At 43.3% G+C, this 24,940-nt stretch overlaps 1 protein-coding gene across 4 annotated transcripts in view; it reads right to left on the bottom strand.

Annotated features, from left to right (window-relative positions):
• LOC131242966 (transcription initiation factor TFIID subunit 15-like) overlaps window positions 1–7,314 on the bottom strand; it is a 38,716-nt gene extending 31,402 nt beyond the window's left edge. The window contains exons 1-5 of one of the 4 annotated variants that reach the window (XM_058241976.1): window positions 7,152–7,314; window positions 4,704–4,879; window positions 3,772–4,157; window positions 3,450–3,653; window positions 157–240 (exon numbers count right to left, since the gene is read on the bottom strand). In XM_058241976.1, coding sequence (XP_058097959.1) covers window positions 157–240; window positions 3,450–3,653; window positions 3,772–4,157; window positions 4,704–4,823 — 794 coding nt within the window. In that variant the 5' untranslated portion in view covers window positions 4,824–4,879; window positions 7,152–7,314. The remainder of the gene's footprint in view (window positions 1–156; window positions 241–3,449; window positions 3,654–3,771; window positions 4,158–4,703; window positions 4,880–7,151) is intronic. The other 3 variants (XM_058241978.1, XM_058241980.1, XM_058241979.1) reach the window with 3 other exon arrangements.
• Window positions 7,315–24,940: the final 17,626 nt, after the last annotated feature.

The raw sequence follows: 24,940 nt of genomic DNA, 5'->3' as shown, positions 1-24,940 counted from the left end.
TACCCTAGAAAACAATGGAGATCATTAACTTTCAGTTAAGGCCTTAGGAACAAAAAGCATGTATATCGTTACTTAATGATCTCTTCACAAGCCTTCCACTAAGCATAAAAGATTCAAGTTTCAAATACAAATCCAAGTATTAAGACAGTTCATTACCTCACACCACCCTCATTGTGACCAGGCTTATTGGTGTTACAAATATTGCATTTCGTGCGTTTTGCCCAGTTGATATTGCCACACCTGAAACAACAGTACAAAGGATAAGAAAATAAAGCAGCAGTAATGATGGGTATGAAATAAACAAATCACTCCATGAAAATTTATCCATTAGGTTGTTCATCCCTTCTGAGTAATCATTCCAATTCAAGAAATATAGCCCTTGATAAAAAATCCCAAAATCACCCATTGGAGATGAGATTCTGTAATAAAAAGGCTTTCATCCCTTTTGAGTAATCACTTCCAATCAAGGTGTCCCGTATCGGTATCGGTTGGCGTAACGGTGCCCTCCGAAACCGATACGGATACGGGGGCGTAACGGCGTAAAATTTTTTTTTTTGCCAAAAAAAATATGAAAAAATATGGATTAAATCCAGAATATTCTAAGCATCCAAATATGCATTCATTTATAAATTGGAACATGTTTATGGTGGTGTAATGGTCCACTCTTTGGTGAGAAGTTGTATCGGACTGTCTGATGAATTTATGAACCAGATAACTTGAATTTGATTACAAAATTCATATATTTAATTTTATAAATATCTAATTTATATACTTAACAATTTGATATCATTTCTCCCAATAGTTCTTTAAAAAAATGAAATTAAATTCAGGTAGATGGCGTTGCCAATTTGGGGCTGACTTGGAGGACCAATCCATGCCCCAAATCAGTCTCAAATTCATGCAATTTATTGGCATTATCCTACTTATGAATTGGTGGACATTTATTGGATAGTAAATCATGAAAAAAATCGAAAGGCCCTATTTAAAAAAATAAGCATCTACAAATTAACAATTAAAACTATCCAAACAATTTGATTTTGGCATGGTGAATTACCAATTATAGTCCATAATTTAATTGGTAAATTTTAAGTTAATACATGTCTCGTGTACAATTTTTTAAGGGCCCGAATTAGGTGGGACCCGAATTGTGAAGTGTAGCACACGAGTGTCAAAGTTTTTTGGGCCCTACCCGTGATGAATGTGTTATATCCACACCGTCCATCCATTTTGACAAATAATTTTAGGGCATCAGCCCAAAAATGAGGCAGATCCAAAGCTCAGGTGGACTGCATCGTAAGAAACAACAATAATTAAACATCCACCATTAAAAATTTATTGGGGCTACAAAAGTTTTAAATCAAGCTGACGTGTGTTTTCCCTTCATCAACGTCAATGTGACCCCATTAACAGGTTAGGTGAAAAGTAAACATTATAGTAGACCCTAAGTAATTTTTAATGGTGAGCATTCTATAACCACAGTTTCCTATGGTGTGGTCCACTTGAAATTTGGATCTTACTAATTTTTTGGATCATGACTTAAAATGATGTGGCAAAATGGATGGACAGCATGGATAAAATATATACATCGTGGTGGTGCCACGCAACACGTGTACAAAAGCCTACCACGCACATTTATTTGAAAGTGGATTACACTGTGTACCTCAATGACGTACCTATATTAACGTCAATAAGTCCTGTGGGTCTGATCATGACGTATGTATTATATCTAAACCGTCCATTCATTTGACGAGCTCGTCTTAAGGCTTGATACTTAAAATAATACAGATCTAATTATCAAGTGGACCACGCTGCTAAAAGCAGTGGGGGATTGAACGTCTACCATTGAAACCCATTTTGGGATCACAGAAGTTTTGGATCAATATGAAATTTGTTATTCCCCTTCATTCAGGTCTTTTTGACCTTATGAACAGATTGGATGGAAAATAAACGTTATGGTGGGCCTACGAATTGTTTAACAGTGAAAATCATGATCTCCGCTGCTATTTTTGGTGTGGTCCAGAAGATCTTTGGATATGATTCATTTTTTGGTTAATGCTCTAAATAATATCTAAAAATAGATGAACGGTGTAGATATAACAAATACATCACTGTGGAGCCCATGTAACTTTGATCTCCTTTGAATCGTTTGTACAACTCAGAGCTCGAGGAGTGTCAGTGCTCGTTTTAGCATGACACGTACCTACAGTAGCTATATAGCTATAGCTGTTGTGTGGTACACCAGTGAATCAGCTTCCGATATCAGACGAAAAAGACGGGAGAGAGAGGGCTTCCAATTTCAAACGAAAAAGACGGGAGAGAGAGGGAAACCGAAAATCTAAAGAGGGAGAGAGAGAGAGAGAGAGAGAGAGAGAGAGAGAGAGAGAGAGAGAGGAAGAAGAAGAAGAAGAAGAAGGAAGAGGAGGCCCGCAGCCGCAGTCGCAGCAGGGCGAGAAGAAGAAGAAGAGGACGAAGAAGAAAAGAAATTAAAAAAAGGTATGCTTTTTTTTCCCCATTTTTTTTCTTTTTTTCTTTTTTTCTTTTTTGGCCTGTAACAGCCGTTACGGTCACAGAATTCCGTAACGGCCATTTCGACCCCGTATCGCGTAACGGTGCCGACCGTTACCATTACGTATCGGCCGATACGGCCGTATCGTAACGGATACGGGACACCCTACTTCCAATTTAAGAAATATAGCTCTTGATGAAAAGATCCCAAAATCATCCATCAGAGATGAGATTCTGTAAATAAAAAGGCTCTAGACATATCCATTGAAAAGTTGTCCACACATTTTCTTGACATGGCCATTGGTTTTATAAAGAATTTATAAAAACCATAGTCCAAAACTACTATGAAACCTCAAGATGGATAAAATATCAAAGAATAAAGAAGGAAATATAGTGGTATAATTACAGAAAATGACGAGAACCAATGCAATGAAATCCAAATGAGTTACTACTACAGCACCGAAGGCAAAAGGAACCTTAAATAGCCTATGAAACTATGAAAAATAAGTTAAAAACCTGAAATCAAATCTTATATATATGAACAGGAAAGCGCAGAAAGGATTTTTATTATGAATAAATAGCTCCAAAAGAAAAGAAAAAAAGAAGAAGAAGAAGAAGAAGAAGAAAGCTCCCAAACAATCAAAGTTCCAATGGTACTATACCTTTTAGCAAACACATTGAAATGGTACACAGAAATCATATAATATACAAAGTAACTACAGAACGCATCTGCAAAATAAACAAAAGTATACATTGTAATACAATTCATGCAAAAAGTACATAGACCTTTTCAAAATCTAGTTTATGATAAAATAATAAAATATGTAAGTCGAGGGGAGAAAGGAATCACGAAATAAGCAGCCTCTCGAAAGTCAATCCTAGAAATTGTTTCAACAAGTCCTAAAAATATGCAAATTCAAATTCTAAAAACAAGATAGCCTTACATTGGACAGGGCCAGTCATTTGGACCAAAAAGCCCTGTAGGACCACCAGCAGCAGCAGCACGGCCACGGCCCCCAGAGTCATTGTTGCTGCGGCCCCTCCCTCGACCACCACTCCCTGCACCTGTGCCAGAGGCGCCAGCAGGACGAGCAGTTCCACAGCGATTACAGACACCACGGAAAGCAAAGTTTACATTTGCACAGCTGCTAGAAAATGGCACAAGGGATCCAATTATATATCTTTCATAACAAACAATGCACCAAAAATAAAGTAGAAGGGTCTAAAGTGCAAGAAAGAGCTGCTCACCAATGTCACATCACAGACCTTGTATTCGGACACAACCAATCTCCATCCTGTTGCCATGCTTTTCCTGCAGCATCACCCCGTCCTCCACCTCTTCCTCCAACCCCATTCAAATCCCCAGCATCTTCCCCTTGGCCGCCAAAATCGCCATCTACACTTGGTTCTCCGGCATGATCCAGTTGATTAGCAATGCCCAAGTTATATGAATTGTCAACTGAATCTTTGGTCTTTGACTCAGCTATATGTACTCCAATAATGCTTCCATGAAAATCCTTTTCGTTAAACCATTCCACAGCAGCAAATGCTGCATGTGGATCTTCATATGTAACTGTTGCATCGCCCTTTGGTTCGCCAGTTACTTTATCTCTATATAACCAGATCTTTGGTTGTCCAGTCCTTCTATCTTTCTGTAAGTTTTACAACAAATTGGAAAGGAAATATCAGGATTTATTAACTTTCCTGAACACAAAAAAAATAATATTAATTAATAAATAAAGAATAGACATTGATTTTGCATACTAAGAAAAATGCTAATCTTTTTCTTTTTTCTTTTTCTTTTTTTGAAGGCAAGAAGAATGATAATCTTACATGTCGATCTCAGGTAAAAGGGGCTTGTACGAAATCCGGGTCACTCATCAGGTGGTCCCAATGATGGATGTGACCAAGTCCAAAACCAGGGCAGTTGGACAATCCTTACCACTGAATAGAGCATTCAATGTTGACTGTTGGTCAACTCTTTTTGGACATCCACCTTTTCCACAAATCCAAAGATTAGGACGGTCCAGCTGGCACTTTTTGGACATTATCGCATCCCCCAGTCAGCAGCTTGGATCTCTTAGATGTGGTGTCATGTGTAAGATTGGGGATGCACGTGTAAGATTAGAAACTCTACCAAAATTTAGCAAAACTACAATGAAGTGTGGACTAAAATGATACCTGATGGAACTCCCTACCTTTAGCAACCCTATGGTGCCAAAAAACTCTGCCAGCATACTCTCGTCAGTTCCAGGGGGCAAGTTACAAACATACACTGAGCCATTTGAAGGCGATCCTCTTCCTAAATAACTTGCCATTTCAACAAATACGATCCGCCCTCATGAAATCACAGAGAATGAAAGAGCGCCCAGTTCTGGACATTGAAAAAAATTGCGTTACATTACATGAAAACACCTTCATACAGGGATTAATCCATAGCTTAAAAATCATATGACGTCTAAAGGTAAGTATCACAAACTGTCAAACTGCAAAAGAAACACAATTACTTGAAAGCGTTTATGGTGCATTTGGATGTTAAAACAAACTGAATATCAATAACTCAATTCAGTGAAGAGAAGATGGCAAAATTGGAGTGGCACCAATTTATTTCACAACAGCAAACTAAACTTCCGATTGCAATTCCATGCATTTCAAGTTGGGATGCAACGAATTGTAATGGAATTTGCGCTAAGTGGAGCCTAGCCCTAGACTTGTCATTTTGTTTCTGTTGAACTATTGTAGTTTAATTCATTTGACATCCAAAGAGTCTTAGCCTGGTGAACTAGATTGGTATGCTTAGCATGCTTTAGAAAATTATATTCCATTCCAACCAGCAACCAAACCAAGAGATGAGTGCTTAAGAAAAAACAAAGTGATGAGTTGGTCACTTGCATCTTGGAGTTGAAAAACAAAGTACATGCTTCTGAGCATTGGACAAGTAGTTATGCATCTTGGAGTTGGTCACATGCACCTTGCGCATGGTGAACTAATGCACATTTGGACAAGTAGTCGTGCATATGTAACTATTAGACCATGGATTGGGTATCTTTGATGCATACATGGAGCAACTTGTCAATGGCACTTTGTAGTTTTCAGTGCACATGAGAATCATATCCATCAACGCACGTGTGTGACATATTTCAATGTGTCACGTGAGCGACCTTTAAAGTTCAAGCATCCCACATATGCATATGTGCAACCATCAATCTTCAAGCACTAAAAATTGTGACATGTCACATGTGTCAAATGCATACATGCACATGTGTAACTATGCCATCAACCAATCCTTAATTTCCACACATGTGCCACAATCTATCTTGTCCATGATCAACAGTGTTTGACAAACAAGGGACAGAACAACTAGTCGGCAAAAGCATGTCCATGACCAACTAGCCTTAACAACATGCCACGAATTGCTAGTCGTGAAACAGCTTTGCCAAATCCAAACAGGCCCTTGGAATACAAGCATTTGTTGGATAGGGCCAAATAAATTATCACTTGCGGGCCTTTTCTGAAACCGTTTGTGATTATTCAACGACTGGTGGAGGACTAGATAGGGTGTGACGATAAGATCTTGGGTTCGAGCCAAGTGTACCTATACAAAAAAGATGGTATCAGTGCAATTTTTAGGAACATGGCCCGTGCAAGAGGTGACCCCACTGACTGGACAATCAGGATCCATTGCCCTGTACACCAATCCATGGTCTGTGTGATTGCTACCATTCACTATGTGTGCACTAAATCCTAAGCCTTTCTTGTTGATAGTATCTAGCATAATATCCTGTCTAAGCATTACATGCACAGGAAAGCGAGAATTTCAAAAGAGAGACTTTTGGGAGTTGACATCTGCATCCACCTGGATTGAATTGCATACACCTATTTTTCCATTTTGGGAGTTGAAATGGTGCACTTGTACTAATTCCATTCCAAAAATGTGGGTGTGAATGGCTTGTGTTTCTGGACACCTAACAAGGATGCAATTATACCCTCCCCAGAATACTAAGTACAGAAGCACATGATATCACGGATGCACATGAAAAAAAGATATCAACACGTGCAGAAATTTCATGCAAGATACAATTCGTTCATTGGGTAGGCCCCACCATATCATTATTATGACCAAGATGAAGTGAGCATATTACACACAGGAATCCACTGATCACATGGCATGAATGTGCCTCAATCCAAACCATCCAAATCAAGGGGCAACTGCAGAGAGGGTAGAGCACCGGTATCCAATCAATTGGATTATCATAACCTATTAGTTTTTTCTTCTTTTTTTTTTTTCCTTTGGACGGCTGAAAAGTTTCGATTCGATGGCCACCAACTGAACAGTTAGGATCATCCGCTAAGTGTGGTTCTTAGGTTATGGCCCATCCATAATGAAGTCCGAGATTTGGACGGTTTGGATTGACGGCACATGCGTCCCATGTGTGCATTGGCTGTGTGGATTTGAAATCCATCAATCGAACGAAAACCAGAAAAGTCGAGACACCCCAACCCTAATGGAAATTTAAGATCTAATAATATCGGAAAAACGAGAATAGATATTTGAGATTCCGATAGCTAATCAACGAGAGAGAGAGAGAGAGAGAGAGAATCGAAACGTGAGAAAAACAAGAAGAAAGAGAGGGATAGAAACTCGCCTGGAGATGAATCTGATGAAATTTCCGCGAGTCTGAAGAAATTTATGTCCCAGATATTGAAGAAAAGGGAAGAAATTGAATAAATATGGGGTTTTGGTTTGCCAAACGGAGGGAGAGAGAGGAGAGGGGTTTCAGGGGGGGTCGAGGACCCGCTAAAAGGACACTCGCGGGCACGCGTGTCCTGGATTCGTGCCATTAGAAAGAACGGTAGACTCGTGTGCTGGCCCTGGAGGGATTGAAAGTAACGGCGGTGATTTATCCTCCTCGCGTGTGGAACTGTGTAAGGATGTTCTGACCATCCAAATTGTAGGTCCCATTTTGGATGGAACGTATCATTAAAAGCATAGTGGTCAAGTTATCCCAAGTGTTATACCCTATTTTCTAGACATTCTTAGAAAGCCCATCAAGGGGAGACAGGTGGCATTCCACGGGATCACAATTCATGTAAGTCTATTTTTCCATGTCAGTTGATGGTTGGATAAGTACTGCGGTTCAAAACACAGTTTCGCTAATTAAGATATAAATAACAAGCGAGGCCAAGAAAATTTTAATAGACAGAAATGAAACCTTTGTAAAAATAAATAAATAAATAAAAATACTAAAAGGAAGGACCTAAAGAAGAAAATAAGCTAAAAAGACTTTTAGACTTGAATAATTATTACAATAATAGAAAAATGATATGGAAGAATAAGATATTGTAGAAATCTATAAATAATAGAGGAATGTAACGAAAAAAGACTCACCAACAACAATAAATTAAATCTATTAATTTATCTTTTATCTCATATTATTATAGGAGTAATAGCATTTCTTAACCATAATATTTAGTTGTAATCCAAGTCTACACTCATACATTGGATTTGTTCATTATCCAATATCAAACGATTCTTTTAAGAGATATGTTTTTACAGTTGCTCATAGTGATCGATTATGAGTTATTATTTAAAAAAAAAAAATTACACTAGTATTTTGAAAGTCATTTCTTGTGAAAGTTACAAAGTAACCCATCTTTGGATGAAGAACCCCCAGCCTTCGATTATCACCTGATCATTATCAATTTGTATAAGTGTCTGAGTAAGCAACCGATCTTCTCAGAATTTGGTCATATACATTCATATTGGGCGCATCTGCTTATTTTGGCACTTAGTGGTCGAAGTTGATCAATTTGAATCAAGTTGCTTAATCAATTTTAGCACGCGTAAACAACTGAAAATAAATCAAGTGACTAACATTTTTTGTACGCCCGGTGAGACTACAAACTAGGTTGTCATAACATTTGGTTGATTCAAATATATTTGTCAGTGCAGTATTCATTCAGAATCATGAGCTGAAGAGGTAGTCGTAGTTGTTTGGCCCATATCCTAGTCCGTACCGTTCTTTAGACTCTCGTGATCCTCCCCGTCGAATTCCGGCAACCCGTGACCTGTAATCAGTATTTGTGCGTAACCCTAAGTCGTATCCCATAAATCTGACTCGGCTCGACTCGAGACTTGTACCATTACGACTGCATCGTAGTCGCGGTTTCAACTCCGCGTCTTATGCACCGATGCGATACTTAGACCAGGAGTTGTGGGCCCACATTTATTTTGAGAAAAACACCGCGCATTCGCAAATCCTGAGAGAATCTCTACAATTCATCACATCAATCAATTAAGTCAAGTCAAGTACACATCTCATCCTTAGCCCGTGCTTTCTTTCTCCCCGAAACAATCAACCCACCTAAGTCAACTCTCAAGTCAAGTACATCCATCACTCACCCATCCCTCTCCCTTACAACCACTCTCTCTCTCTCTCACTCTTCCCTAACCATTTTTTTCCAAGCAACCAAAGGAGGTAACCGTCCAAGCTCCAAGAGAACTTAGGTGTGGCCCACTCCCTACCACCCAATCTCTCATCCTAGCCATCCATACTTCATCAACCTTCATCAAAGAGAGAGCTTAGGAGCTTAGTATTTCAAGGAACCAAGAAAGAGTGAAATCAGTGGGTGTTTTATAGGCTTAGATTTGTGTTTTGATGATGGCCCAAGTGAGGCCTACCGATTAATGATTTGGATCTCATTTGGGACCCATCTTGATGTATGTATTGTAATCCTAGGAGGGCTCATAGCGGCGGAGCCCTCCATCACACGATTTTTCTCTCTCCTTTTGTGTATGATGACCCACCTTGATGTATGATCCACGTCGTCCATTTAGTAGGCCACACCACTACTTAAGCGGGGCCCACCTCGTTTCCATGGCTGGGGCCCATTCTAGATGTCCATTCGAATTGGCCTGGACCGAAGGGAAATACAAATATCAGCTTGATCCAAACCAAGTGGGCCACGTGCGCATGGGACCCACCTTGAGGTGTGATCGGTGTCCACACCGCCCAGCCCAACAGGGGCAGCAAGCCCATGTGCCTCACCCAGGTCGTCCGTCCGCTGGAAGTCCAGTAGGCTTGGACAAGGTAAAACACAAATACCAGCTTCATCTAAGCAGGTGGGCCACATGTGTGGACCCACCTGACATGTACATTTTATCCATGCAATCCATCCACGTGGGACGTGGACCCCACCCTCGTGGCCTGCCTTGAGGTATGTATTGCATCCCACCGTCTAGCAATGGACGGTGTGGCCCTAGTGTATGTATTCTATCCAAACCGTCCATCTCTCGGTCCCACGCAGCTGCTTAGCTACTGCATTGATGTCAACATGTTTCGAGGGTCTGATCGTGGGGTACGTGTTATATCCCAACCATCCACCCTACCTTAATGGCACGTGTGGCCCACTGGACGTGGGAGCACCGTGGCGCATGTGATTAATCCACACCGTCCAGCCTCTTAGACGGTGTTACCCACCTCAATGCATATATAAATAAATATATATATATATATATATGTATATGTATATATATAAATAATATTATGGTGGGCCCCATGTGGGACCTACCTGCAGTAGAAGCAGATTCAAATCTTAGATGGTGTACAGTGTCCACCGTCCAGATAGGACTGGATGTGGGAAGGTGGGACCCACCGGATGCGATTATCCACGTCATCCATCCATTTGTGTGGGACCCTGCACGTGTGGTGCATCCACATCGTCCAGACCTTGGACGGTGGGACCCACCCTACATGTGGGGCCTACCTTGATGTGGAAAGCAGATTGGCTGGTGTATCTCACACAAGCAATATAGTTGTTGTATGACGTCAGCAAGTTCTGTGGGGCGGTGGGTCCCCTTTGATATATGCACCTCACCCACCATCCACGTGGACGGTGGGGCCTGCATGTGATGTGTGTGGGGTCCACACCGTCCAGATGGATAGGACAGTGGGACCCACCAGATGTGTGCATTTTATATTCACACTGCCCATCTGTGTGGGCCCCTCTACATGATGTATGTGTGGTATCCACACCGACCAGACCTTGGACGGTGGGACCCACCATGATGTATGCGTTGTATAACCACATCGTCTAGACCTTGGACGGTGGGGATTGGATTGACTAGTGTACCTCACTCAAGCTATATAGCTGTTGTATTGACATCACCAGGTCTTGAGGGTCTGATCATGATGTATGTGTTTCATTCCTGCATTGTGGTGCACACCGTGATGCAGGTGTTTTTCACCCACGCTATCCGATCACTAGATGGGTGGGGTCCATCGTGATTTATGTATTTTATATACACGATGTCCATCCGCGGCCCATTTGATGTATATGAGGCCCATATATTGTGGCCCATTTGATGTATATGAGGCCTATATATTGTGGCCCATTTGATATATATGAGGCCCATATATTGCGGCCCATTTGATGTATATGAGGTCCATGTATTGGGCCCACTGTGATGTATATGAGGCTCATTGTGATGTATATGTGGCCCATTTGTCAAGGCCCAATATGATGAATATGAGGCCCATGAGTGAGGCCCAATGTGATTTATATGTGGCCTATGAGTGAGGCGCATCATGATGTGTATTAGGCCCTCGTGTGAGGCCCATTGTGATGTATATTTGGCTCTTGTTTGAGGCCCATTACGTTGTATGTGAGGCCATTATGTGAGGTCATAGGCTCCACTATATGCTTGGCCCTATGAGGGCCACTCCTTAGGAGCAATGTTGGTTGAATGTCCACATTGATGAGCAATGATGGTTAAATGTCCACATTGTGACGTTTCCTTAGGCCTCATTAGGCCCATTCTTGATATGAGTAGGTCATTTAGGCCCATCCTTGATATGAGGAGAGTACATCATCATCATATAACATGCTTAATATAGCTCCACGATCCATACCTATGTGCATCATATGTATACTTGATATGAGAGTGATTGGTCATAGCACATGCCATTGGGCGGATTATTATGGGACTCCCTGAGAGACGGAGTTACCCCGCATGATCGCGCGGCACGCGCAGGTTTGACGCATGACTGGATGGTATGACTCATGCATCTCGCATTTGTGTGACATGATCACTTAGCGCCCTAACGATATCAGGGTTGTGGCCACCACAGGTTCATTGTGGATGGCCAGATAGGATACTGAAAATATTTAGTTCTAGCACTGTGGGCACATAGGATGTCCTTGGGTGAGAGTCTCAGAATTCTCTTAGTACCGGAGGATACTCCAACGTCTAGACCGAATGGATACATAAGTGCCCGAGTGTCGAATACCAGTAGGTGGCGTCTCTCACTGTGTCATAGTTGGTTGGGAAGGGGGTGTGGCCTTATCCGCCCGAGTGAGGGGGCTGTAAGCTAGGCTGAATATGACCAACTATTAAATGGGTCTGCTATCGACGAGCCGAGTAAGTATTGGCAGACTACTGGCTAAGCGGATTGTGATGTCTTTTCCCCTCGCTGGTTGTACAGCTAGGAAGGTGGCAGCCATTGTGGAGTGTACTAGACCCCGGTGATATCCCAGAGATAAGCTATACTGATATGTGGATTTACTGAGTAGGAATTGCGTACTAAGTATTTGACTCATTCATTTATTCATTCATTCATTATCCACTCGGGCTGGTGGTGCGCAATCAAGTCATCGTGTGTACCTTCGCAATGGCCAGAATTTCGGTTGGGGCGCGCGACCAACCTGAGATCAGGAGGTTACCACATTGAGTCTAGCTATCCAAATTTAGGTATGAGACTAGTTTGGATAGAAAACCCTTGTGATGGACCTCATAGCCTACGATATTATGTACTATCATGCCGACTTCACACTCCAGCTTGGTTATTTCATTCGCACCGCATATGGCATTGCATCCTCAGCACATAGCTTTTGGTTTACCATCCTTCCGTTTTACATAGTCTGAATAAGGTTGATGGTATTATGGACTCGCTGGGATCTGCATATTGTATTACATCCGCGGCATATGGCATTTGGGTTACTATGTTTCTGCATTTATATGGCTTAAATGAGGTTGATGGTATTTGTGGACTCATCAGCATTTGCATGTTGCATTGCATCCTCAGTATATAATATTTTGTTTACTATGTCTCCACATTGCATAGCTGATCTACATTGCTTCCTCAGTATATGATATTGCCTTATTATGTTTTTGCATTGTATAGCCTGGATAAGACTGATGGTATTCGTGGACTCGTCAGCATTTGCATATTGCATTACATCCTTAGTATATGATATTTGGTTTACTATGTTTCCGTATTGCTCTGATATTGCATTCTTAGCACTTATCTTATGCACACACTTTCACCATCCTCTAAGCTTTCTATAAGCTTATGCATGATAAATGCGTGCAGGTGACATTAGGTTGCAACAGTGTTGAGCTTGGAGCGTGCAGCTGTCTTTTGGAGCTTTGATTTTCGATATATGTATTTCCCTTTCAGCACTGTATTCAACTGTTTATATTAGTGGATGTGTGATGATGATGACGCCTTTGTGATTTGGGTAAACTCGTGGTTATGCTTCTTACGAGATAAATGTACATTGAAAAATCCTCCTTGTTGGATCGCAGGATCGGAATCTGGCGTATGGGCGCTGGGAGCCGAGAATGGTATACTACGGAGGTTGTCGGCACCGGATTCGGCGATAAAAATTTGAGTTCGGTTTCTGAGTTTGGGGCGTGACAGTAGTTGGTATCAAAGCATAACTTGGGAATACCTGAGGATAACATCACATATTTGCTGATAGTTACCTTACACTATATGCTTGTTAAAAACTTAGAATGATTAGGTTCCCGAGTTTGAATAACTTAGAAACTTTCTGATATAACTCCCTACCGTTGAGATTGTGAGGCTGCATAGTATTCTAGTCTCGATCGTTTCTGATCGGGATCCGAGGATCAGTGGGGTCATTATAATGCTGATGAGGCATCTTAGGAGCAAGAGGCTGAGATTCATGGGCGTTATCCCCATCTCTTAGGTGTTTGATTATGTTAGTATGTTGTGTTCTGATTATATCTTAGTGATAGGATTTTCCTCCCTTTGTGAGCTCTGTATTGGTTGTGTTGTCGTTTAAATTTCGATGACGAAATTTTTATTAGGAGGGGAGAGCTGTTAGGCGCCGTATCCTAGTCCATACTGTTCCTTAGACTCCCTCGATCCTCCTCGTCAAATTTCGACAATCCGCAACCTGTAATCGGCATTTGCATGCCACCCTAAGTCGTATCCCGTAGATCTGACTAAGCTCGACCCGAGACTTGTATCATCGCGACCATACTGTCGCCACGGTTCCAACGCCGTGTCTTGCGCACCGATGTGATACCCAGGTCATGAGTTGTGGGCCCGCCTTTATTTCGAGAAAAATGTCGCGCATTTACAAATCTGGATAGAATCTCTATAACTTATCACATCAATTAATCAAGTTAAGTCAAGTACACATCCCATCCCTAGCCCATGCTTTCTTTCTCCCCAAAACAAGCAACCCACCTAAGTCAACTCTCAAGTCAAGTACATCCATCACTCACCCATCCCTCTCCCTTACAACCCCACTCTCTCTCTCTCTCTCTTCCCTAATCATTTTTTTTCAAGAAACTAAAGAAGGTGACCGTCCAAGCTCCAGGAGAACCTAGGTGTGGCCCACTCCCTACCACCCAATCTCCCACTTAGTCATCCATACTTTATCAACCTTCATCAAAGAAAGAGCTTAGGAGCTTAGATTTATAGGCTTAGATTTGTGTTTTGATGATGAGCCAAGTGGGGCCTACCGATTGATGGTATGGATCCCATTTAGGACCCATTTTGATGTATGTATTGTAATCCTAGGAGGGCTCATAGTGGTGGAGCCCTTTATCACACGATTTTTTTCTCTCTCTCCTTCTCTCTCTCCTTTTGTGTATGATGGCCCACCTTGATGTATGATCCACACTGTCCATTTAGTGGGCCACACTGCTGCCCACGTGGGGCCCACCTCATTGCCATGGCTGGGGCCCATTCTAGCTGTCCATTCGAATTGGCCTAGATCGAAGGGAAATGCAAATATCAGTTTGATCCAAACCAAGTGGGCCACGTGCACGTGGGACCCACCTTGAGGTGTGATCGATTTCCACACCGCCCAGCCCAACAGGGGCAGCAGGCCCATGTGCCTACCCAAGCCGTCCATCTGCTAGAAGTCTAACAGGCCTGGACAAGGTAAAACACAAATACCGGCTTCATCTAAGCAGGTGGGCCACACGTGTGGACCCACTTGACATGTACATTTTATCCATGCAGTCCATCCACGTGGGACGTGGACCCCACCCTCGTGGCCTGCCTTGAGGTATGTATTGCATCCCACCATCTAACAATGGATGGTGTGGCCCTTGTGTATGTATTATATCTAAACCGTCCATCTCTCGGTCCAACGCAGCTGCTTAGGTGCTGCATTGATGTCAGCATGTTCCAAGGGTCTGATCGTGGGGTACGTGTTATATCCCAACCGTTCACCCTACCTTGATGGCACGTGTGGCCCACTGGACGTGGGACCACCGTGACGCATGTGATTGATCTACACCATCCAGCCTCCTAGACAGTGTTACACACCTTAATGCATATATATATAATATTATGGTGGGACCCACCCGTCCACCGTCTAGATAGGACTGGACGTGGGAAGGTGGGACCCACCAGATGTGATTATCCACGCCATCCGTCCATTTGTGTGGGGCCCTGCACATGTGGTGCATCCACACTATCCAGTCCTTAGACGGTGGGACCCACTGTAAGGCGTGTATCCTAATTCGTACCGATCCTTAGACTTCCGCGATCTTCCCTATCGAATTCTGGCAAACCGCAACCTATAACCGGCGTTTGCGTGTGACCCTAAGTCGCATCTCGTATATCTGAGTCGGCTCGACCTGAGACTTGTACCCTAGCGACCGCACCGCCACCGCAGTTCCAACGTCGCGTCTTGTGCACCTATGCGAACCCAGGCCAGGAGTTGTGGGCCTGCATTTATTTCGAGAAAACACAGCGCGTCACAAATCCAGAGAAGAGAATCTCTACAATCTATCAAATCAATCCCATCAATCAATCAAGTACAACCCATACCTCTCCCATCCAAAGTCAACTCTCTCTCTCTCTCTCCACTCATCCCTTCCTTACACCCATCACCATCTCTCTCTCCCAATCATCACTCTCTCTCTCTCTCTCATTTCTCTCTTCACTCCCAAGCTACCAAGGGAGCAACCGTCCAAGCCTTCCAAGGAGAGAGAACCTCAAGTGTGGCCCACTCCCTATCACCCAATCTTCCATCCTAGCCATCCAACCTTCATCATCTTCCATTAAAGGAAAAGCCAAGGAGTTTAGGAGTCTAAGGAGCCAAAAAGAAGCGGAATCGGTGGGTGATCTTGAAGTTTCCTCCATTGATTTCTATTTGTGGGCCCACTTATGGTGAGACCCACTTGATGTATGCTTTGTATTGAGTGTAGGGAGGGCCCATAGTGGCGGGGTCCCTCCCCTTCCCACGTCTCTTTATTTCACTCTCTCTCTCTCTCTCTCTCTCTTCCCCCTATTGATGGCCCACCTTGATGCATGATATTATCCACACTTCCATTATCCGGACGGTGGAAATCCCACCTTAATGTATGATCCATACCGTCCAATGATCAGGTCTAGACGGAGGTAAAATATAAATATCATTTTGATCCAACACGTGTGGCCCATTGGACATGGGACCACCATGATGTAAGTATTTTATCCACTGTCCAGTCCCTGGATGATGGAAAACCACCTCTGTGTACGTGTCCATGTCCAGGTCGCCCGTCCAGGGCCTGGACGCTGGAGCTGTATGATAATAATAATAATAATTATTATTATTATTATAATATATACTAATATATAATATAATATATATTATATACATATATCTAGTGGGCCCCACGTGGGACCCACCTACCGTGGAAAGCGGATTGGCTGGTGCGTCTCATACCAGCTATATAGCTGCTATAGTGACGTCACCAAGTTCCGTGGGACCTGCCTGTCTGTGGATTTCATCCACACCGTCTGTCCATCTGGATGGGACCCACCTGATGCGTGGATGGAATCCACGCCGTCCGTCCATCTGAATGGAGCCCACCGTGATATGTGTACTTCATCCCATCGTCCATCTAGACAATGGGGACCACTGTGATATATGTGTGTTTTATCAACACCGTCCATTTAAGGACGTGGCCCCAGTTGCAGCATTGACTTCAGCAGCTCTGTGGGTCCGACCATGGCTACGTGTTATATCCAAACCATCTATACAGTGCAGCAAGTAGTTGCTGTGTTAACGGCAGTAAGTTCTGTGAGTTGGATCAGGAGGTATGTTGATCCAAACCGTCTATCAGGTGGACCACACTGCAAAAAGTCAGCGGGGGATTGAACATCTACCACTGAAACCCTTTTTGGGTCATAGAAGTTTCGGACCAATATGAAATTTATTTTTCTTCTTAATTCAGGTCTTTATGACCTTATAAACAGATTGAATGGAAAATAAACATTATGGTGGGCCCCATGTGGGACCCACCTCTGTGAAGTGGATTGGCTGGTGTACAACAGTTATATAGCTGCTGTATTGATGTTAGCATGTTCAGTGGGTCTGATCATGTGGTACGTGTTATATCCACCGTCCAACATTTTTGGACAGTGGGCCAACTTGATGTGTGTGTTTTAAATCCACACCATCCACTATTTGGGATGGTGGGAACCCACCTATAATGTATGTATTTTATCCCCGCTGCCCATCCATTTTCTAGGCGAGGGACCCACCCACACGTGCTGCACGTGTGGGGTGGGGCCCACCTTAATGTATGTGTTGTATCCATACCATCCAACCATTTGCAGAGATCGTTTTATGGCATTGCAATGAGAATGAGAAAGATCTAAATTTCAAGTGGGTCCCACCTTGATATAGTGTCGTATCCACTCCATGCATCCATGGGTCCCACGTGAGGCCACCATGATTTATGTATTCTATATCCCCACCATCCACATGATTGGGACAGTGGGATGCCACTGTGATGCATGTGTTTTACAGCCGCACCGTCCATTTGGACGGTGCTGTGAGGGCCAACCATGATGTATATGCTTTGCAGACACGCCGTCCATCTATTTTTCTAGGGTGGGGCCTGCCTTAATGTCTGCATTGTATATCAGCACTGTCCATTTGGACGGGCTGTGGGACACACCATAATGTATTTGTTTAATCCACGCCGTCCTAATTGCTGGATGGGTGGGGCCCACCTTAAGATGTGCTTTATATCCGGTCTGTCCATCCTTGGACGTAGACCCAACCATGATGTATTTGTTTCACCCCACCGTCCATCCACGTGGGCTCATCATGTTGTACGTGTTTCGTCTATGTCGTCCATTTGTGTGGCCCATATGTGCGGCCCAATATGATGTTTGTATGGCCCATATATGTGGCCCAATATGATATTTGTGTGGCCCATTGTGATGTATTCGAAACCCATGTAATGCGGCCCATTGTGATATATTTGAGGCCTAGATATGAGGCCCATTATGATTATATGAGGCCCACATGATGCAACCTACTTGAGGTATATATGAGGCCTACGTGATGCAACCCATTTTAATGTATATGAGGCCCATTATGATTATATGAGGCCCACGTGATGCAACCCACTTGAGGTATATATGAGGCCTACGTGATGCAACCCAATTTTATGTTTATGAGGCCCATTATTACGGCCCATTGTGATGTATTTGAAGCCCATGTGATGCGGCCGATTGTGATGTGTATTAGGCATATGTGATGTGGCCGATTATGATGAGTGAGGCTTATGTGATATGGCCCATTGTGATGTATATTAGGCCCATGTGGTGCGGCCCATTGTGATGTGTATTAGACACATGTGATGTGGCCCATTGTGATGTATTTTAGGCCTAAATATGAGGCCCAATGTGATTTATATGAGGCCCATGAGTGAGGCCCAATGCGATATATATAAAGCCCTTGTGTGAGGCCCAAGGTGATGTATATGAGGGCCATTGTGATGTGTAATTCCATCAGGATGTATGTAATGATGTTTATGATGCCCATCTATTTTCCTAGTTGATATTAAACGCGCCATGCTTTGGGAGCAATGATGGTTTAATGTTCACGTTGGATGAGCAATGATGGTTAGTTGTCGACATTGTAACTCTCCCTAAGGCCTGTTGTTAGGCTCATTCTCATCTCCCCTTAATAGGCTAACCCAAACCATTGGGCTCCCATTGATGAATATATTACCCATCTTTCCCTTGATTAGGCTATCCCAATCCGTTGGGCCCCCATTTGATAATGATGCTTTCCACCATACCTTGTAGGACCACTCAAGCCTTGGAGCTCATCTTGTGTTCATACTGAGCTTTCCATAGGGAATGTGGCCCACCTTGTACTTATTAAGCCCTTAGGAAGCCCAGATTACTATGTGATGGAACGGTCGAGGAAGCCCACTCGTTGTTCTTAGGCCATTCTTGATAGGAGTAGGCCATCTAGGCCCATCCTTGATATGGAAAGATCGGTGGTATCAGGTTTGGTATATCCACTGTTGAGGACCGATTCTCATGTTATGGATTAGATCTGCTGTCCTTCTATGAACCCCGCCATATACATAGGCCGATTATCGATTACGACTATGGTTGGTATACACACTGAGTATGTGTTAGCATAACATTGTGATTGTATGAGGCCCATTGTGACTATGTAAGGCCCATCGTGATTGTATGAAGCCCATTGTGTGATTATATGAGGCCCATTGTGATTGTGTGAAGCCCCTTGTATGTGTGAGGCCCAATTGTGATGTGTGAGACCCACCATGTGTATGTGATTGTGTGCACGCCACTCGTTCATTATTACGGGCCATGGGCCGCCTTATACAGGCCCACCATGATGTATGTGATTATAATCAGGCTTAGTATACTTCATGATACATGCCCATATGCATCATTCGCATGCTTGTTATAAGGAGTGATTGAACATAGCATGTGTCATTGGGCTGATTGTTTATGGGACTCCCCGAGAGACGGAGTTGCCCCACATGAGCGCGCAGTACGCACAGGTTTGATGCATGACTGGATGGTATAACTCATGTGTCTCGCATTTTGTGACATGATCATTTGGCGCCATAGCGACATTAGGGTTGTGGCCTCTATAGGCATATCGTGGATGACTAGATGGGACATTAAAAATATTTGGTTTGAGCATATGGGCACTTTGGATGTTCGTGGGTGAAAGTCCTTAAACTCCCGTAGCCAGGGGATGCTCCAACGTCTAGACTGAGTGGAAGACATGAGTGCCGAGTACCGAATACCAAGAGGTCGCGCTTCCCACTGTGTCGTGGTCGGTTAGGAGGGTTGTGGCCTTATCCGTCCGAGTGAGGGGGCTATAAGATATGCTGAGTTTGACTAGCTCACAAATGGGTCCGCTATCGATAAGCCGGGCCGATATTGGCAGGCGGTTAGTGAGGTCTTTTTCACTCGCTAGGTTGCGCGGCCGGCAGGAGCGGTAGCCAGCTTGGAGTGTACTAGACCTCGATGATAATCCCAAAGACATACTGTATTGAGATGTGGAGTTGCAAATTTATCATTTGACTCATTCATTCATTCATGCACTATCCACTCGGGCTGGTGGTTCGTAACTAAATCATTATTTGTACTTTCGTAAATCCCAGGATTTCGGTTGGGCGCGTGACCAACCTGAGATCAAGAGTTTACCACATTCAGTCTAGCTATCCAAATTTAGGTATGAGACTGGTTTGGATAGAAGTCCCTTGTAATGGACCCCATAACCTGCGATACCACGTTCTGTCATCCCGACTTCACACTCCAGCTTGGTTATTTCATTTGCACAACATATTACATTTCATCCTCAGCACATAGCATTTGGTTTACTATGCTTCTATATTGTATAGCTTAGATGAGGTTGACGGTATTCGTGGACTCCTCACGATTTGCATATTGCATTGCTTCCTCAGTATATGATATTGTCTTATTATGTTTTTGTATTGTATAGCATGGATAAGGTTAATGGTATTTATGGACTCACCAACATGTTTTCGCATTGCTCTGATATTGCATACTTGACACTTACCTTGCGCACACACTTTCACCACCATCTAAGCTTTCTATAAGCTTATGCACGATAGATGCGTGCAGGTGGCGTTAGGTCACAACAGCATTTAGCATTGGAGCGTGCAACTATCTTCTGGAGCTTCATTTTTTATATATGTATTTTCCCTTTCAGCATTGTATTCAACTGTTTATATTAGTGGATATATAATGAGGATGTTGCCTTTGTGATTTGAGTAAACTTGTGGTTATGCTTCTTACAAGATAAATGTACGTTGGAAAGTCCTCCTTGTAGGATCCCAGGATTGGAATCTGGTGTATGAGCGTCGAGAGCCGAAAATGGGGTACTACGGAGGCTGTCGGCATCAAATTCGGCGATCGGGAATTCTGTGAGTCTGATTTTCAACTTTGGGACGTGACAGAAGTTGGTATTAGAGCATAACTTGGGAATACCTGAGGATAACATCACATGTCTGCTACGAGTATAACTATTGTATTGATGTAAGCAGGTCTTGAGGGTCTGACCATGATGTATGTATTTCATTTCTGCTGTGTGGTGTACACCGTGACCCATGTGTTTTTCACCCACGTCGTTCGATCGCTGGAAGGGTGTGGCCTTATCCGCCCGAGTGAGGGGGCTGTAAGCTAGGCTGAATATGAACAGCTTATAAAGAGAGAGCTTAGGAGCTTAGCCTTTTAAGGAGCCAAGAAGGAGCGAAATCAGTGGGTGTTTTATAGGCTTAGATTTGTGTTTTGATGATGGGCCAAGTGGGGCCTACCGATTGATGGTATGGATCCCATTTGGGACCCATCTTGATGTATGTATTGTAATCCTAGGAGGGCTCATAGTGGTGGAGCCCTCCATCACACGATTTTTTTCTCTCTCCTTTTGTGTATGATGGCCCACCTTGATGTATGATCTACGCTGTCCATTTAGTGGGCCACACCATTGCCCAAGCGGGGCCCACCTCGTTGCCATGGCTAGGGCCCATTCTTGTTGTCCATTCGGATTGGCCTGAACTGAAGGGAAATACAAATATCAGTTTGATCCAAACTAAGTGGGCCACGTGCGTGTGGGACCCACCTTGAGGTGTGATCGGTGTCCAGACCGCCCAGCCCAACAGGGGTAGCAGGCCGATGTGCCTCACCCAGGCCATCCGTCCATTAGAAGTCCAGTAGGCCTGGACAAGGTAAAACATAAATACCGGCTTCATTTAAGCAGGTGGGCCACACGTGTGGACCCACCTGACATGTACATTTTGTCCATGCAGCCCATCCACGTGGGACGTGGACCCCACTCTCGTGGCCCGCCTTGAGGTATGTATTGCATCCCACAGTCCAGCAATGGACGGGGGGGCCCAGGTGCATGTATTCTATCTAAACTGTCCATCTCTCGGTCCCACGTAGCTGCTTAGCTGCTGCATTGACATCAGCATGTTCCGAGGGTCTGATCGTGGGGTACGTGTTATATCCCAACTGTTCGCCCTACCTTGATGGCACGTGTGGCCCACTGGACATGGGACCACCGTGACGCTTGTGATTGATCCACACCGTCCAGCCTACTGGACGGTGTGACCCACCTCAATGCATATATAATAATAATAATAATAATAATAATAATAATAATAATAATAATAATATATTAAAATAATATTATGGTGGGCGCCACGTGGGACCCACCTGCAGTAGAAGTAGATTTAAATCTCAGATGGTGTACACTGTCCACTGTCCAGATAGGACTGGCCGTGGGAAGGTGGGACCCACCAGATGCGATTATCCACGCCATCCGTCCATTTGTGTGGGGCCCTGCATGTGTGGTGCATCCACACCGTCCAGACCTTGGACGGTGGGACCCACCCTACACGTGGGGCCTACCTTGATGTGGAAAGCAGATTGGATGGTGTATCTCACACTATCAATATTGTTGTTGTATGACGTCAGCAAGTTCTATGGGGTGGTGGGTCCCCTTTGATGTATGTACCTCACCCACCGTCCACGTGGACAGTGGGGCCTGCATGTGATGTGTGTGGGGTCCACACCGTCCAGATGGATAGGACGGTGGGACCCACCAGATGTATGCATTTTACATTCACACCGCCCATCTGTGTGGGCCCCTCTACATGATGTATGTGTGGTATCTGCACCGTCCAGACCTTGGATGGTGGGACCCACCATGATGTATGCGTTGTATATCCACACTGTCCAGACCTTGGACGGTGGGGATTGGATTGACTGGTGTACCTCACTCCAGCTATGTAGCTGTTGTATTGATGTCAGCAAGTCTTGAGGGTCTGACCATGATGTATGTGTTTCATTCCTACTGTGTGGTGCACACCATGATGCATGTGTTTTTCACCCACGCTGTCCGATCGTTGGACAGGTGAGGTCCACCTTGATTTATTTATTTTATATGCACGCTGTCTATCCGCAGCCCATTTAATGTATATGAGGCCCATCATGTATTGTGGCCCATTTGATGTATATGAGGCCCATGTATTGCGGCCCATTTGATGTATATGAGGCCCATATATTGCGGCCCATTTGATGTATATGAGGTCCATGTATTGCGGCCCACTGTGATGTATATGAAGCCCATATGAGTGAGGCTCATTGTGATGTATATGTGGCCCATTCAGCAAGGCCCAATATGATGAATATGAGGCCCATGAGTGAGGCCCAATGTGATGTATATGTGGCCCATGAGTGAGGTCCATCGTGATGTGTATTAGGCCCTTGTGTGAGACCCATTGTAATGTATATTGGGCTCTTGTCTGAGGCCCATTATGTTATATGTGAGGCCCTTATGTGAGGCCATGGGCCCCACTATATGCTTGGCCCTATGAGGGCCACTCCTTGGGAGCAATGTTGGTTGAATGTCCACATTGATGGGCAATGATGGTTATATGTCCATATTGTGACCTTCCTTTAGGCCTCGTTAGGCCCATCCTTGATATGAGGAGAGTACATCATCATCATTATATAACATGCTTAGTATAGCTCCATGATCCATGCCCATGCACATCATATGTATACTTGATATGAGGAGTGATTGGTCAATGAAAAGGCCGAGCAATACGTCTTAGAGGGGAGGGGGGGGGGTGAATAGGACTATGCCAAAAAAAATAAAAATACAGAATTTAAAGAATGATAGCACAAACAAATAATAAATAAGCACAAGTAAATAGCAACCTCAAATGTATTAGTATTAAGAGGTTGATACAAACTTAGTTCTAAGGACAACCTAACACTAAAAACTAAATGCTTATGACAGGACAACCTTACTATATCGTTTGTAAGTATCAAAAATCCAAACTAATAAAGAGGTAAAGGAAATAGCAAATAAAATAAACTAAGTTATTACAACATTCCCACAAGTGCATATAATAAATTACACCATTCACCACAAATGTTGAAAATAAATCACAACATTCACACACATTGGCACATTCAACCATCCACCATAACACTAGGAATTATAGTGGTTCGCTTGTGTGTACACCAACCGTTAGAAAACAACCACACAACTACTCCACTCCTAATATCTACTCCCTCGGGATATTAGCGTTTACTTATGAAAAAAGGTTTTCCAAGGTTCATCTTAAAACCTTCACAATTGTGTCTTTGATTGGACTTACATAATTCCAAAAACCCCACACTCTGAGATTTTCTGGATTACCTCAGACAAACCAAGAAGAGATTTTTCTGGCACAACCTCAAAAACCAAAAAAAGATACAAAAATGTAAATGTACTTATCTAGAAATTCTCCTTTGAAGAAGCCCAGTAAAACCGATCCGATGTAGACGAAGATGTTCAATGTCCAGTCTCACAGATGATAAGGTTCTAGTTCTAAATGATTTTTAAATTAAATCAACCTGGGCTAGCTTGATTTGATTTTAATCTCAAGAAAGGGGAAAACACAAATCCCTTCTTAAAGTAAAATTGGAATAAAGATTTCAAAATCAAATAACAAAAGCTAATTAAAGAGAATATTAAATGAGCACTATATAACTTAAAAATATTACAAACTTATCTCTCAGAGTGGTGTCTTGATTTCACTTTAAATGAATGAATCAACTCTGAAATTCGTGCTCTATTTATAGGTGAAAATACTATTCACTCGACTAGTCTAAGGGTCGGTTCGACTGGTTGAAGGACTAACAAAATTTCAAATTTTCTGGCGTAATTAGCTAAGGCCGTTACTCGATTAGTCAAGCCATGCACTCGACTAGTCGAGTGGGACTAGAAAAACTTGCTGGACTTTGAGTCAAGCACTGCACGACCGGTCGAGCACTGTTCACTCAACTAGTCAAGCAGTTTCCAGGATTGGTCG

Source organism: Magnolia sinica, chromosome 4 (genome assembly GCF_029962835.1).
Source record: "Magnolia sinica isolate HGM2019 chromosome 4, MsV1, whole genome shotgun sequence".
NCBI classification, from domain to species: domain Eukaryota; kingdom Viridiplantae; phylum Streptophyta; class Magnoliopsida; order Magnoliales; family Magnoliaceae; genus Magnolia; species Magnolia sinica.
Note: the sequence above shows the minus strand (reverse complement) of the source record. Positions and strands in the feature narration are given on the sequence as shown.